Source organism: Conger conger, chromosome 3, assembly GCF_963514075.1.
Source record: "Conger conger chromosome 3, fConCon1.1, whole genome shotgun sequence".
NCBI lineage: Eukaryota > Metazoa > Chordata > Actinopteri > Anguilliformes > Congridae > Conger > Conger conger.
Window position 1 is genome coordinate 71,992,218 of NC_083762.1, and position 14,132 is coordinate 72,006,349.

The 14,132-nt window shown below is 44.0% G+C and overlaps 1 protein-coding gene across 1 annotated transcript; it reads left to right on the forward strand.

The window, feature by feature from the left end:
- The first annotated feature begins 49 nt into the window (after positions 1-49).
- cnpy3 (canopy FGF signaling regulator 3) lies at positions 50-5,927 on the forward strand. Its single transcript, XM_061234761.1, has 6 exons — positions 50-274; positions 583-709; positions 1,203-1,299; positions 1,865-1,987; positions 2,751-2,868; positions 3,647-5,927. Exons 1-6 carry the CDS (start codon positions 169-171, stop codon positions 3,922-3,924), a joined length of 849 nt encoding a protein of 282 aa, XP_061090745.1. The 5' UTR covers positions 50-168; the 3' UTR covers positions 3,925-5,927.
- Positions 5,928-14,132: the final 8,205 nt, after the last annotated feature.

Here is a 14,132-nt window from a genome sequence, read left to right on the forward strand (position 1 = left end):
CACTACTACGCTTCTGATTGGGTAGCTGGTGACAGCTGCGTCTGTATCGCTTCGTTACGGCGGATGTGTTCGACAACGGGAAAGCAAGCTGCACTTGCAGACGGATAGTGAAGATGCACACAAGTTTACCTGGATATTTGCTAAACCTTCGCAGATAACGTTGCCATTATGAAAAGCTTAATCTTTCTGACTATGGTTTTAACGGCTACAGTTTCCGAAGCGGCTAAAAAAGGTGACGACGAAGAATGGGTGCATCTACCAAATAAATGCGAAGGTAGGAATCTCATTCTTCAGCTACCTGATTAGAGCAAACAGCATGCGGCTACATCAACATTTAGCTACTGAAAGTGTTTGTAAGTATTTGGCTGCCTATTGTATAGTTATATGTTTAACTATTTGCGTGTACATTTCCCGAGAGTGGGCATGGCGAAAAAAAGAAGAAACGAAACGGCAGAATAAAGAATGACGGTTATGGCTCAGTCAGTCAGTCATGACTTGTAAGCCACATTCGTTTTGCTGTTTTCAAACTCATGGTCTTTCTCGTGTTACTTATTTCTTGTAAATCGTGTTTTGTCTTATCAGTGTGTAAGTTTGTTAGCATTGAAATGAAATCGGCGTTTGAAGAAACGGGGAAAACCAAGGAAGTCATTGATACGAATTACCGCTTCCTCGATTCGAAGGGGTCGCCGCCAATCAAATATGTGAAATCGTAAGTGTGGATGTTATTATCATGCTCTAAGGATAACTATAACCTGATCTTATTTCAGCAGCTAGCCGACGTCTGTTGTGGAGTTGTGTTGCTAGTTTAAATCCCAAATTTAAACCGAGGGCGTAGCATAAATTGCGACCAAAATTAAGGTCTGACAATGATTTGCCACTAGGCCACAACATTGACGTAACGTCACTGCATCACATGTCCAGATCTAACGGTTACGTTAACTGCAGTTAGTGGCTGACCCTAAAACATCAAGTTATTGAAGTCTTAGGTGGGATGCTTCAGATTAATTCTAGAAGACTGACTTTAAACGCACCTTGTAGCACGTAATTTCTCATCAAACTTCAAAAGTCTTTCTCCTTGGCTATTTTGCCAGAGTATGAAGAAATTGCCTACGAATGGTTCTGATGCAGGCAGGAGATGCCGTTCTCTGAAGAGATCTTTATGATAATTTGTCATATGGCCTTGTGGCCGTTCTTTTGAACAGGGACATCCGCTTCATCGAGGTGGTGGAGAACGTGTGCCAGAGGCTCTCGGAGTACAACTTGCACAAAGAGAGAACGGGTAGCAACCGCTTCGCGAAGGTGAACGAGCCCAAAAGCACGTTACACTCGAAACGTGACGTGGAAACATTCCCTTGATCAGTTTGCTTATTTGGCAGGTGTTTATGCTATTTTGTTCCAGCCTAGGTCTTACGTATACAATGTTATCAGTTTATGTGCAAAGCTAATACTGACAACAGTGCTTAGTGCACTGCACTGCACACACTGCATTTTGTGTTCCCCAGCGTTATGGAGGAAATGTACTGACCCAGTCAGCTTTGTAATGGAAAGCTCAGAGGAAGCGCAGGCCAGAAACGTCCCCATTGCTAAATGCAGCTCTGGAGACGGGCTGGAAAAGAAAGTAATCTTATGCCTAGAGAGACAGCTCCCTCTGCAGGTCCAATTAATATTGCTCACAATGGCCGTCTTTAATAATGTATTCTCTGACAAAGATATCCCATGAGTCACTGTCTTAAAAAATTAGGTCTCTCTTTCTCTTGTATGCATACACTCTGTCAAACTATCGTTCCATCTCTCTCTTTCTCTCTGGAAGTCTCTCTCTCTCACTCTCTCTCTGACGGGTCCTCTGTTGCACTCGGCTGTTTAGGGCATGTCAGAGACCTTCTCCACACTGCATGGCCTGGTCAATAAAGGCGTTAAGGTGGTGATGGATATCCCCTATGAGCTGTGGAACGAGACATCTGCTGAGGTCGCTGACCTGAAGAAACAGGTGAGGGTCTTCATCAAACTTTATGCAACCATAGATATAGGCTGTGTAAATACGCTCACTGAACACTTTATTAGGTATTTATTAGACTTATTTATAATTGACATATTGCTTGTATTGGCTGCTGTAGCCTATCCCCTTAGAGGTTTGATGCGTTGTGTGTTCAGAGATGCTCTTCTGCATAGCACTGTTGTAATGTGTGGTTATTTGCGTTACTGTCACCTTCCTGTCAGCTTTGACCAGCCTGGCCCTTCTCCTCTGACCTCTCTCATTAACAGCACGTTTTTGCGCACTGGTTGTTTTTCATTTTTCCCACCATTCTCTGAAAACTCTAGAGACTGTTGTGTGTGAATATCCCAGGAGATCCGCAGTTACTTAGATACTGTAGCTACCCTGTCAAAGTCATTCCACGGTCAAAGTCATGTAGATCACATTTCTACCCCATTCTGTCATTTGGTCTGAAAAACAGCTAAACCTCTTGACCATGTCTGCATGCTTTTATGCATTTAGTTGCTGCCACATGATTGGCTGATTTAATATTTGCCCAAACAGGTCTACCTAATAATGTGCTCACTTTACATACAACCCCAATATATAATAATTTCTAGTGACAAACACTGATATTAATATATATATTTTTTCTGGTTTGCATTGATGCTAACACAAGTGGTGCTCTTAACTAATGCACACATTTAAATTGCTTTAATGCAGTTTGTGTGTATCCTGGGTGCACATCAGTCTGTTTGTGCTCTTGTTTTTGTGTTAGTGTGACGTGATGGTGGAGCAGTACGAGGAGGTGATAGAGGACTGGTACAAAGGCCACCAGGAGGAAGATCTGACCACCTATCTGTGTGAGAAACATGTTCTCAAAGGCCAGGACACAGGTACTGCACCTCTGACCTACTAGTACACCTCATGATGTATTCCTGATCTATAGTACCACTAAACCCTCATACTGTAGTCCTGAAGTACAATAACACTAAACCCTCATACTATAGTCCTGAACTACAATAACACTAAACCCTCATACTATAATCCTGAACTACAATACCACTAAACCCTCATGCTGTAATCCTGAACTACAATTCCACTAAACCCTCATGCTGTAATCCTGAACTACAATACCACTAAACCCTCATACTGTAGTCCTGATCTTTAGTACCACTAAACCCTCATACTGTAATCCTGGACTACAATAACACTAAACCCTCATACTGTAATCCTGAACTACAATACCACTAAACCCTCATACTGTAGTCCTCAACTACAATAACACTAAACCCTCATACTGTAATCCTGAACTACAATACCACTAAGCCCTCTTACTGTAGTCCTGAACTACAATAACACTAAACCCTCATACTGTAATCTTGAACTACAATACCTCTAAACCAGGGGTCTCCAATCTTATCCAGAAAGGGCCGGTGTGTGTGCAGGTTGTTGTTTTAGCACAGGACTAAGACAGCTGATTCTACTCATCTAGGTCTTGATTAAAGACCACGATTAGTTCATTAGTATAATCAGGTGTGTTACTGCTGGGTTAAAACAAAAACCTGCACCCACGCCGGCCCTTTTAGGATAAGATTGGAGACCCCTGCTCTAAACCCTCCATACTGCTGTACTAGTTCTTAAATTTCATTTTGCATATGCATTTATTTTTAGCTTGCTTGAATGAGAAGTGGGCGGGGAGGAAGGGAGATGTGGCGGCCATCGGCGAGGAGAAGAAAAAGAAGAAGAAAGCCAAGAAAGGAAAGGGCAAAGAGAGCGAGGGCGCAGGCCAAGAGACACCGAGCAAGAAGAAAGACAAGAAAGCCAAGAAGAAGAAGAAGGGCAAGAAGGTGGAGGAGGCGAGCAGAGGGCGGAGGGGTGCTGACGGACACGCCACGGAGGAGGACGTTCAGAGGAAAGCCCCGCTGCCCTCTGGGAAGACGGAGCTCTGAGTGTGGGAGGAGGCTGCTCCAGGCTCTGCCCCCGCCCGCTCCATAAGCCACACCCACATACACTGTCCTTCATCACTGCCCTGCCCACTGCCCTGCCCACTGCTCCGCCCCCCTTCTTACTGAGCCTTCTCTCAGGCTGTGTTCCACTTGCATACTGCTTTAATGGTGCACAGGAGTATATGCTGCCATGGATACATGCAAATTTGTATGCAAATTAGGATTTTCACACATTTTTACTGTTGAGTGTATATATGTATGCCCTGCTTACTCGTAACTTGGCTCGTCCCACGGTTGACTAAAGTTCTCCTGACTTTCAGTCAACTGCAGATCGGTCAGTATTACTCGTCGAGTGTGCAGAAGGGATAAACAAAGACTTTATGTTTTTTCCAGAAAGTTTCTTGACGACCGCTTTCTTGTGCGTTGAATTTTACATGAGGAGTGCTGAACGGCTGGCTGCTGGAGTGTGAAGGACCATTTGCGCTCGCTTGGCGTCGCTGAGTTTTGGGGTCGTGCGTGAGGGGTCAGCCATGACCCTCCATACTGGCGTGGTTCCTGGGCAGCGGGCGGCCGTGCGTTAGCGTTCTGTCAGCGCTCTGTGAAAGCAGGGGGTGTCGGACTCTTCTCACTGGGGTGTGAATGAGTGCATTAACCCCACCCTTTACTCTGTTACCATGTATTGGTTTAAAAAAGAAAAGGGAAAAAAAAAGGCCAGTATGTTCCTGTACTTGGTCCAAATACTTTATCGCCTTAAGAGAATGCATTGTTATCTGTGCATACAGGTAATCGATGATTTGGACCAGGGCAATTGTTGGGAACGGAAAATTAAGCACCCACACTAGTCATTCAGGAAGTGAGGTCATCCTTTAACTCTGCCCCTCTCACCGTGAGCTTCCTGGTCTGCCTTTTTCGGCTAATCAGACATATTGCCCCTCTGTTGATTTCAGGTCAACTGTTGGGCCACCTGCTGGGGGGGCTATGTATGCGGTGGTAGTCGCCCCCCTGCCAAAAAATAAATAAATGGACCTATCAGCTATCATTGCCAGACCTCACCTCACAGGTAAGCATGCATGTCTGCAGCTAAACTGGTTTGAAGCACTTGTTACAGAGGTGAGGAGCGCTTCAAATTTGAACCTGGGGGAAAGTGCTTGGTTGGATGTAGCAGTGACAAGAAACCTGGATATGAGGTTCATGTGCCGGTAGTAAAGGGAGACTGCTCGGTACATTCCACCAACACCTCCTCATATGGGCAACATTAATGGTGAAATATGTGTGGGTGCAGTTATTCTGCTGAAATGAAGAATGAGCAGTTGCGCAGTGGCTGGACAGACCGCAGTTTGGCTGTCCGTGGCCTGTGCAGAACGCGCGTTCTCGCGCTCGTTCACTGACCCTAGGACAGCCGAGTCATGCTAACCCCTACCACCCCAGTGATGAACCCCTATTCCTTGCGTAACCACCCAGCAAAATGAAAATGTTCTCACATTGTTGCCGGAAATATTTTGTCAATGTGAGAACTTTGCCACAACATTGCAGTAAGATGTGAGACCTTTTATCATTAGCTGGCTACAGGTACATACGTATTGTTACAGGTGCATATTGTAAATGTCTGAACTTTGTTATAGGAGGGAGATGCGGTCCACCCTCCTTTCGATATAAATCATTTGCATTGTTTTGTTAAAACTGAGCCTTTGAAATGAATGGTCTTGTGGGTGTGGGCTTTTTTGGTTACACACCTGATTCTCCTATCAACAATAGAGTCTTTGCTGAGGAACTTTATTAGTTGAATCAGGTGTGTAGCTGCTTGGTTGGAACAAAAGCCTGCTCCCACACCGGCCCTCTCTGGGAAAGATTGAGTATCTCTAGTCTCGTTTACTATTTGCAATCATGACTAAAATGTATATTTTAATTGGTCTCAACCCAAGCTTGTTTTTTTTATTTATTAATTGCCTTTCTGTTTTTAACATCTTGCTTTAGCAAAGGCTAATATCACCTGGAAGTTTAAAAGACCCACGTGTGTTTGTAGAATCATTTTGCGCAGGTGAACACCTAGATTTCATTTAACAGAATGAACACCTGGCGAATGCAACGTAAATCCAGTGGTTTATTTACATTTTGTTCTTTGTCCTTTTTGACAACTTCATTTTTTTTCTTCTATTTCTATTTAAAGGGAAGAAAGGATGTAGGGATTTGATAAAATCCTAAATCAATGCTAAATATTTTTCTGCCTTCTCCTGCAATCTGGCATGCAGCTGTTTCTGAGATGCATTGAGCATCGGTATTTCATGAAGGAGATAATTTATTGAGAAGCAATATCTAGTTACCCATAAAGTACTGGGTTGGTGAATCATGGTTAAATGCACCAGAATAGAATAATTGTTTTTTAATGAAAAATGCCACCAAGCAGATATTTTAATGATGACATTGTTGTTGTTCATTGTTTCCAGTGTTTTGTCTCCAGGTTTCTTCTGTCATCTTTGATCATCATTGATCTTTTTATCTGTGAGGAACTGAACAGCAGGGACTGAATGAGTGCTTCAGTTTCATTCTCTCAAATCTCTTATATTAAACGTAACTGGTTAGAGAAGCTGTGCTTAGTCTGTGCTTAGCTGTGCTAAGCTGTGCTCAGTCTGTGCTTGGGTCTGATTAAGACGTGCTGAAAAATGCGCGCTACGTTTTCAGCACGTTTGGAGTTCTGGAGGTACGGTTGACTAGCTATGCCGCGGTGAAAGCGGTCAGGGTACGGTGTTGCTTCACAGGCCAGTTTATTTCCTTTTACTTTGGACCATGTGAATAAATAAAAGGGTACATACATGTTTTATATCCCAGCGCCTCTGTCCTGTGTCTTGTAGCCCGCAGACCGAGGTTGTGTCCATGTTTACTTTAAAGTATGCTGTCACGTGTACCTCTGAAATCTTTACACACAAAGGCTTATCTCCAGCACTAAACGGCCTCAATGAAACTTTTGATGCGTCGTCTTTCTGATTGAGGCAAATTTACTTTCAACCACTGAGACCAGTGTGGGGTTCGGTCATATGTCCCTGAAAATATAAATGCTGGAACCCTTTATCCTTGTTAGCATGTTTGCCCTCAACTAAAAATGAGTCTGCTGGCCCCAATCATATCTATAACGGTATTTGAAATGTATCAAAATGCATTTTGGGCCCTAAGACTTGCACATCCCAACTGTGTCCACTAGATGGCAGGATATCTCCAAGTTATTTTATTCATTTTCTGTAGCCTTCTGTTCCTGAGAACGCAAACTACTGTAAATAGGTATTAAACGCACTAATAAGCATAAGGGTTTTTTTTACACACTTTTACAGATGCTCTATCACAAACTCTGAAGTTCAAGGATGTTTAAATCCTATTAAAATGCACAAATAGAACTGTTGTGACCATGGAGCTCATTCCAAAGCCCAGCCACAAACAAGCCTTAATGGTAATCAGGACATTTATGCGTTTATATTTCTGCTGCAGAAGATACTCTACATATAACCTTTATTGGTGACATCATCACAGAAAAGCACAGAAAATATTGGTTTCAGTGGACTATTTGCTTTCTTCTCAGCCTAAATATGAACATCTGGCAGCAAGGTGTTTGAAACTAAGATAGAAGAGGAAGAAAGCACTTGGTGAAACATTTGTAGCAACCCCTTAGTTTTCAATAAATCATGCGCCCCCTATTTGTTTCATAGACCATTTATTTTCTTTTTTTAGGCCCCAGGGTTTGCCCAGTGCAGTTATCCAGCTAACTCGGTAATCCTACTTTGTGAAACAGGCCCCAGGGTTTACACAGTGCAGTTATCCAGCTAACTCAGTAATCCTGCTTTGTGATACAGGCCCCAGGATTTACCCAGTGCAGTTATCCAGCTAACTCAGTAATCCTGCTTTGTGATACAGGCCCCAGGATTTACCTAGTGCCGTTATCCAGCTAACTCGGTAATCCTGCTTTGTGATACAGGCCCCAGGATTTACCTAGTGCAGTTATCCAGCTAACTCAGTAATCCTGCTTTGTGATACAGGCCCCAGGGTTTACCCAGTGCAGTTATCCAGCTAACTCAATAACCTGTGGAACAGGTCACAGAAGGAGCGGATGGTGTGATCCAATACATGGCACCCCAGGCCCCCTTACCCCATGTACTGTAATCACTCCCCTGAACCTAATAATCAACCCATTCCACACTGTGAACAAGTCTACTGTAGCGGGCTTGCAGCTCTAGTTCTTAGTCTAATATCTTTTGAGGGCACAGTCAGTCAGAGTCCTTTGAATCATCCTCACCCACCCCCTCCCCAGCACCACTGGCTGGGGGCTACAGCAGGAGCTTTGTGGAAGCAGCAGTCCTTCGGGTATGCAGGTTAAAAACGTAGGCCGACAGCAATGTTTCAATTATACTTTCTCCTGAAAGTCATATTTTTTTCTTACCGGTGTTGTTCATGAAATTTTATTATTGACCCTCTGATATTGGAGTCAAGGCTATTTCCAAAACACAAACGGATTGGTGCGAGTGATTTAGAAATCAAACATCCCGGCCGAAAAACCTTTAATCACTTTCCCGGAGAAAAGACACAAAGGGATTTCAGCATATTTCAAGCCCGGCAATTCATTTTCTTTGTAGACAGAGAAAATGGAGAATTTGATGGGCTCTCTAATCTATTTGAATAAAAATGGTCAAGCGTGAAATATTGATCTTTGACATAGCAGTTCTCATCTGGCTTTATCTGCCTCTTGCTCCTGTGTAGAATACAGATATGCAACAAAACAACCCAAGGATCGTTTCTGCCTGTGACATCCGGCCCTCGCAGAGCTCACACTGTAAGCGATGTCAGCACTTACTCTAGAGTGGTCAGCACGGACTAGCATTATGAATGCAAGCTAATAATAGCTCCAGTCCAGCCAGGCATGTGTGTGTGTGTGTGTGTGTGTGTGTGTGTGTGTGTGTGTGTGTGTATCGAGTGCTTGATTTTCTTAGAAGATAATCCAGCAGTAGCATATTTCGGAGAAAGAAAAACTGCTGAGAGACAACCAACAATGTCATCACATTTGAATGCGTAGCGAGAATGTCACACTTGACACCACCAGTGGAAAACAGCGTACAAAGCAGCAGTTTAAGCACACAAACACACTGCTACAAAAAGCCATCATGAGAAGCTATCAAGTATGTTATTTTTTAACATGAAAAATGTACAGAAGGACTCAGGGTTAAACAGGGGCGTTTGCTTAGCCCTGGTCACCAGTCCAGTTTATTTATAGATGACCTGTACTTTGCACTTATCAGCTCTATCGGTGGAATGAAATAGGGCTTCATACAGCTGTTTCTTGATACTTCACCCCAAATCTTTGTTGATAATGAAAGTTTTTCCTTTTTTTTTTTGTTGCAGAAATAGTCCGATTTTATGTAGAGAAATTGGCTTGGAGCTGCTTTAGCATTGAGAACGTCTTTGCATGCATGTATCCATTGTTCGTTTAAGTAGTCAATAGTATAAGACCTTTAGAAAGACAACCACCAGGACTGGAATTTTGGGTTGATGATGTCATAGAAAGGTGGGCTCTTGGGTAATCCTGCCAATATCAACAAGAGAATGGCAGCAGGGGAGGATATAGTTAGCACTTGTAGTAAAGGCTGTGTGTGTGTGTGTGTGTGTGTGTGTGTGTGTGTGTGTGTGTGTGTGTGTGTGTGTGTGAGAGAGAAAGAGAGAGCAAGTGAGAGTAAGAGATAATTAGTGTGTGTGTCTCTGTGTGTGTGTGTGCATGTCTGCATGTGTGTGACAGAGCGATTGAGAGTGAGAGAATTAGTGAGCGTGTGTTTGTATATATATGTTCATGTGTGTGTGTATGTATGTGTGTGTGTTTGTATATGTGTGTTCATGTGTGTGTGTGTTTGTATGTGTGTGTGTATATGTGTGTTCATCTGTGTGTGTGTGGGTGTGATAAAAGGAGAGAGAATGAGAGTGTCCTGTATGTGTATGCTGACATGGCCACCCACAGTAGTAATCCGTCTGTCTCCTCCAATAAGCTCTCTTAGCGGGTCAGTCTGTCTTCCTGTGCTTTTCCACATCAATTCTGGCATATAAACCAACATAAATACGCTCTGTGTATATCGGGATTGAGTCTGTCGGGCACTGTGGAATGTCAGGGGCCTGGTGATTTTAGTTCTCTGCGCAGAAAATGTTTGTTGTCGAACGCATCAGTTGCTTTCTGAATAAACAAGAGAAAGAAAGAGAAAGAGAGCAAGAGAAACCAATCACTTAAGCAAGAAAATACTTTTGTATTTATATAATGACCATATGTTGTCTTGAAAAATTAAAAGGCACAAGCTTCCTGCCCAACAGTAACTCAGCTGAAATTAAAAGCTGTTGAAATAGTTCGGATTATCGGTACCGATGCCTTGTGATATTCGCTTGTTATTTTTATTCCTGTCAGTATATTACCTTTCGTTGTGTGTCTCATATGAATACAGGAAGTAGGATCTTTACAGGACCGCTGCTACTGGACTGATCTGTCACAACAACATAGGCAAATGTCTTCTGCTATTTAAGCTGATGGCTACTGCTCTGGGGTGGGCACAGGAAACATCGATTTGATTTCATTTTTAACTGTTCAGTGGTCTTTAGAATACATTTTTGGACATTAAAAACTTTTAATTTTAAACTCAAAGCATCTTTTCTTTATGGAATTTTCTTACATTTTCTTGCAAAGTATTGTATATTTAAAATTATTTATTGAATGGTCTGTTACCTTTTGAAGAGTTATAGAACAATGAAGACGGGGTATATAGCCGACGTAGCATAAAATGTGGGATTAAATTTTGTTTTCCCTGTCGGATCTTGACACGGCTTGGGGGAGGGGCGTGATCAGGGTTTACAGTTTGGGTGCGTTGGGGGGGGCAGAGTTTGCGCAGGTCCTTGGTGTGCCTGCGGGAGACAGTGTGTGGAAGGTCTGTAAATGATGAAAGATTATAGCTGTCACGGCTAATAAGAACCTATCACAGACGCCTAACCGTACCTGGTCGTTACCGCCATTAGAGACGGCTTCTTGGAGATGGAAGGATGCTTCACGCTCCCACCCCGTTTCCGAATTATAAGCGGTCATTAGCGCAGGTTTGAGGGCCCAGTGCGCTGGTGGAGGCTGGTGCACAGGAATGGGAATTAGCGGTATTTAATGGCGTCTGAATCCTGGGAGGATGGAGCTTGTGTTCTGGAACACAGAGAGCCCAAGGAACGCGGAGTTCCCATCAGCGTGAAAGGGGGCCGTCGGCACGTCACAGCGCGTGCAGGCGACTTTGTGATTGTGCGTATCATTATCATTACCATATCGCTGAATTGCTTGGCTGATCCCGGATGCTTTTGCTTGATTTATTTTGTGACGATTCGAAATAAGCAGTTCCAAAGCTACTCGGTGTTTGAATAACGAAGACCGAGAACGAGACCTACTTTGCAGGTGCGTTCTGGGTATTATGTGTCCACGATCCTCTTTGAACGCAAACACAGCATAGGTACGCGGTGAGTTTGTTATTCAAGCAAAGTTAGGTGCCAGGTTGTGTCTGTGGATCCAGACAGGTGTATGGCAGTTTTATTTACTGACCAGGTGAGGTTTGGGATTATGTTGTGTGTCCAGGTGTGTAAAGAATAGTTATTTATCCCTTTGAAGAGGGATTTTTGAATTTTTATTTATTCAAAAGTCAGTGTTCTACAAGTCCATTGCCTCCAATTACCAATAGTGATAGTTACATACATATTACTCCTCTCCTACCACTTGAACCTCAGGCAAACATTTTCTGCAAAGACAATGATGTCATGAGGGAAGACAAATAGGAAGTAAAGAGGGTGGGGTGGAGGGCTTGATCTGGGTTTTATTGCCATAAGAATAAGGGACGGTCCAAAACAGTCTTACTTATGGCGGAGTGGAGATGAATAAAGGTGGTAATGTTTGTGTGAAGGCAGGGAGCGTGGAGCAAGTGTCTGCGCTGTTTGGGTTCGGGGTGCTGATGAGTGCTGATGACATTCATCATGCCGTGACAGCTGAGCCCAGCAGGGTAGGAGCTGGGATGCTCTCCAGCACACCTGCCAGCTCACACATACACAGGCACACACGGGTACACACACACTCACAAACACACACAGGCACACACGGGTACACACACACTCACAGCTAGACACGGGTACTCACACGCTCACAAACACACACACAGGCACACACAGGTACACACACACTCACAAACACACACAGGCACACACACTCACAAACACACACAGGCACACACAGGTACACACACACTCACAAACACACACACAGATAGACACGGGTACTCACACACTCACAAACACACACAGGCACACACGGGTACACACACGCTCACAAACACACACACAGGTACACACGGGTACTCACACGCTCACAAACGGGCACACATAGGCACCCACAATTACACACACACACACACTCACAGACATGGACACACGGGTACACACACAGGTGCGTGCACAAACACATACACACGCAGGTGCATGCACACATGCACACATATACACACAGGTGCGTGCACACAGGCACATACATACAACCACACACACACACACACACACTCATACAGGCACACACACATGCACACACACGCTCACAAACATACACACACAGGTGCGTGCACACGCACACATACACACACACTCAAAAACACACACATGCACACACACTCACAAACACACACACAGGCACATACGCGTACATACACACTGACAAACGGGCACACAGGCATACACAATTACACACACACACACACACACACACGGGTACACACACAGGTTTGTGCACACATACAGCCACTTACACACGGGCACACACACATGCAAACACATACATACACACACACTCATACAGGCACACACATACATGCACACACACATATGCACACACACACACACTCACACACACATGCACACACAGGCACTCATGTACACACTGACATAAACACACACTACAGATACTAGCTCATCACTATGCACATACAAAACAAAATTACAACACTGTGCATGTCTGTGTTTATGTATGTTTATGTGTGAATAGTTCTGTGTGTGCCTGTGTGTGTGTGTGCCTGTGTGTCTGTGTGTGGGTGTGTGCCTGTGTGTCTTGTGTGTCTGTGCCTGTGTGTCTGTGTGTGCCTGTCTGTGTGTGTGCCTGTTTGTGTGTGTGCCTGTGTGTGTGTGTGTGTGTGTGTGTGTGTGTATGTGTGCCTGTGTGTCTGTGTAGGTGTGTGTGTGTATGTGTGCCTGTGTGTCTGTGTGGGTGTGTGTGTGTGTGTCTGTCTGTGTGTGTGTGCCTGTGTGTCTGTGTGTGTGCATCTGCATGTTCCTGCACCCCATGCACTGGGTGATTTATGCTTGTGAGAGCAGTGAGATGAGATTTGACATTTTCCAGCTGTGGTGTAGCCCAGTTCTGACTCCATGCTTCATTGGCTGGGGGATCCCCATACGGGCCTGACCTGCTAAAAAGAGCTGGAGACATCCGAAATATAAAAGCTGCAGATGCCCTTTTCAAGGCCACCATTTCAGGGTTACCGCAGAACCCCCCAGAAAACCACCATCATCACAAACGTACGCGTTTAGGGATCTCCAAGAGAGTCTGCACGTGAAATGTGCTGTCGTCTCAGCAGGTATTTTATAACAAATATATTTTGTTTGTTGTAACTGATAACAATGTAAAGTCAAGGAGACAGTATATCTGAAACCAAGATATATCCATGACTTTATCTGCAGTTGGCAAATAATAGTGTTGTTTTGCCAGCGATAGCCCCAGTAACTAGACTGTACAAGTACAGGACTGTAAATGCTAATGGAATACAACTTACTGCTACAACAGCAGCAAGATTATGTTTAGTCAGATGAACTGAAAAGCCTTTCAAGGAGAATCTCCTCAAAGGCGAACGAGGCCGGAAGCAACGTGGCGTCAATAGCTGATAACATTTACATGTCATACAGCGCACATTTTAAACCACCGCATCGAGAGCACCTCACTGCAACTCTACAGTAATCACTCTCCCCGGGATACTAGATAGTGCAGCCATACCCACAGCTGTGCACATAGCTTATCTATAAATCTTGAAGGTGCCATTTTGTTTCAGCAAAGAAGTTTTTTCCACATTATGCAGACCAAACAAATGTCTGCATTAGCTTTCGCTGCGAGGAGAATGAGAAGGGAAATTCGTTTTCCTCTGGAA

Excerpts from the sequence above, each read along its gene's own strand:
- cnpy3 (XM_061234761.1), top strand. The coding sequence starts at position 169 with ATGAAAAGCTTAATCTTTCTGACTATGGTTTTAACGGCTACAGTTTCC. Across the intron at positions 1,300-1,864 it reads GTAGCAACCGCTTCGCGAAG|GGCATGTCAGAGACCTTCTC; the intron begins GTGAACGAGCCC and ends TCGGCTGTTTAG. Across the intron at positions 1,988-2,750 it reads TCGCTGACCTGAAGAAACAG|TGTGACGTGATGGTGGAGCA; the intron begins GTGAGGGTCTTC and ends TTTTTGTGTTAG.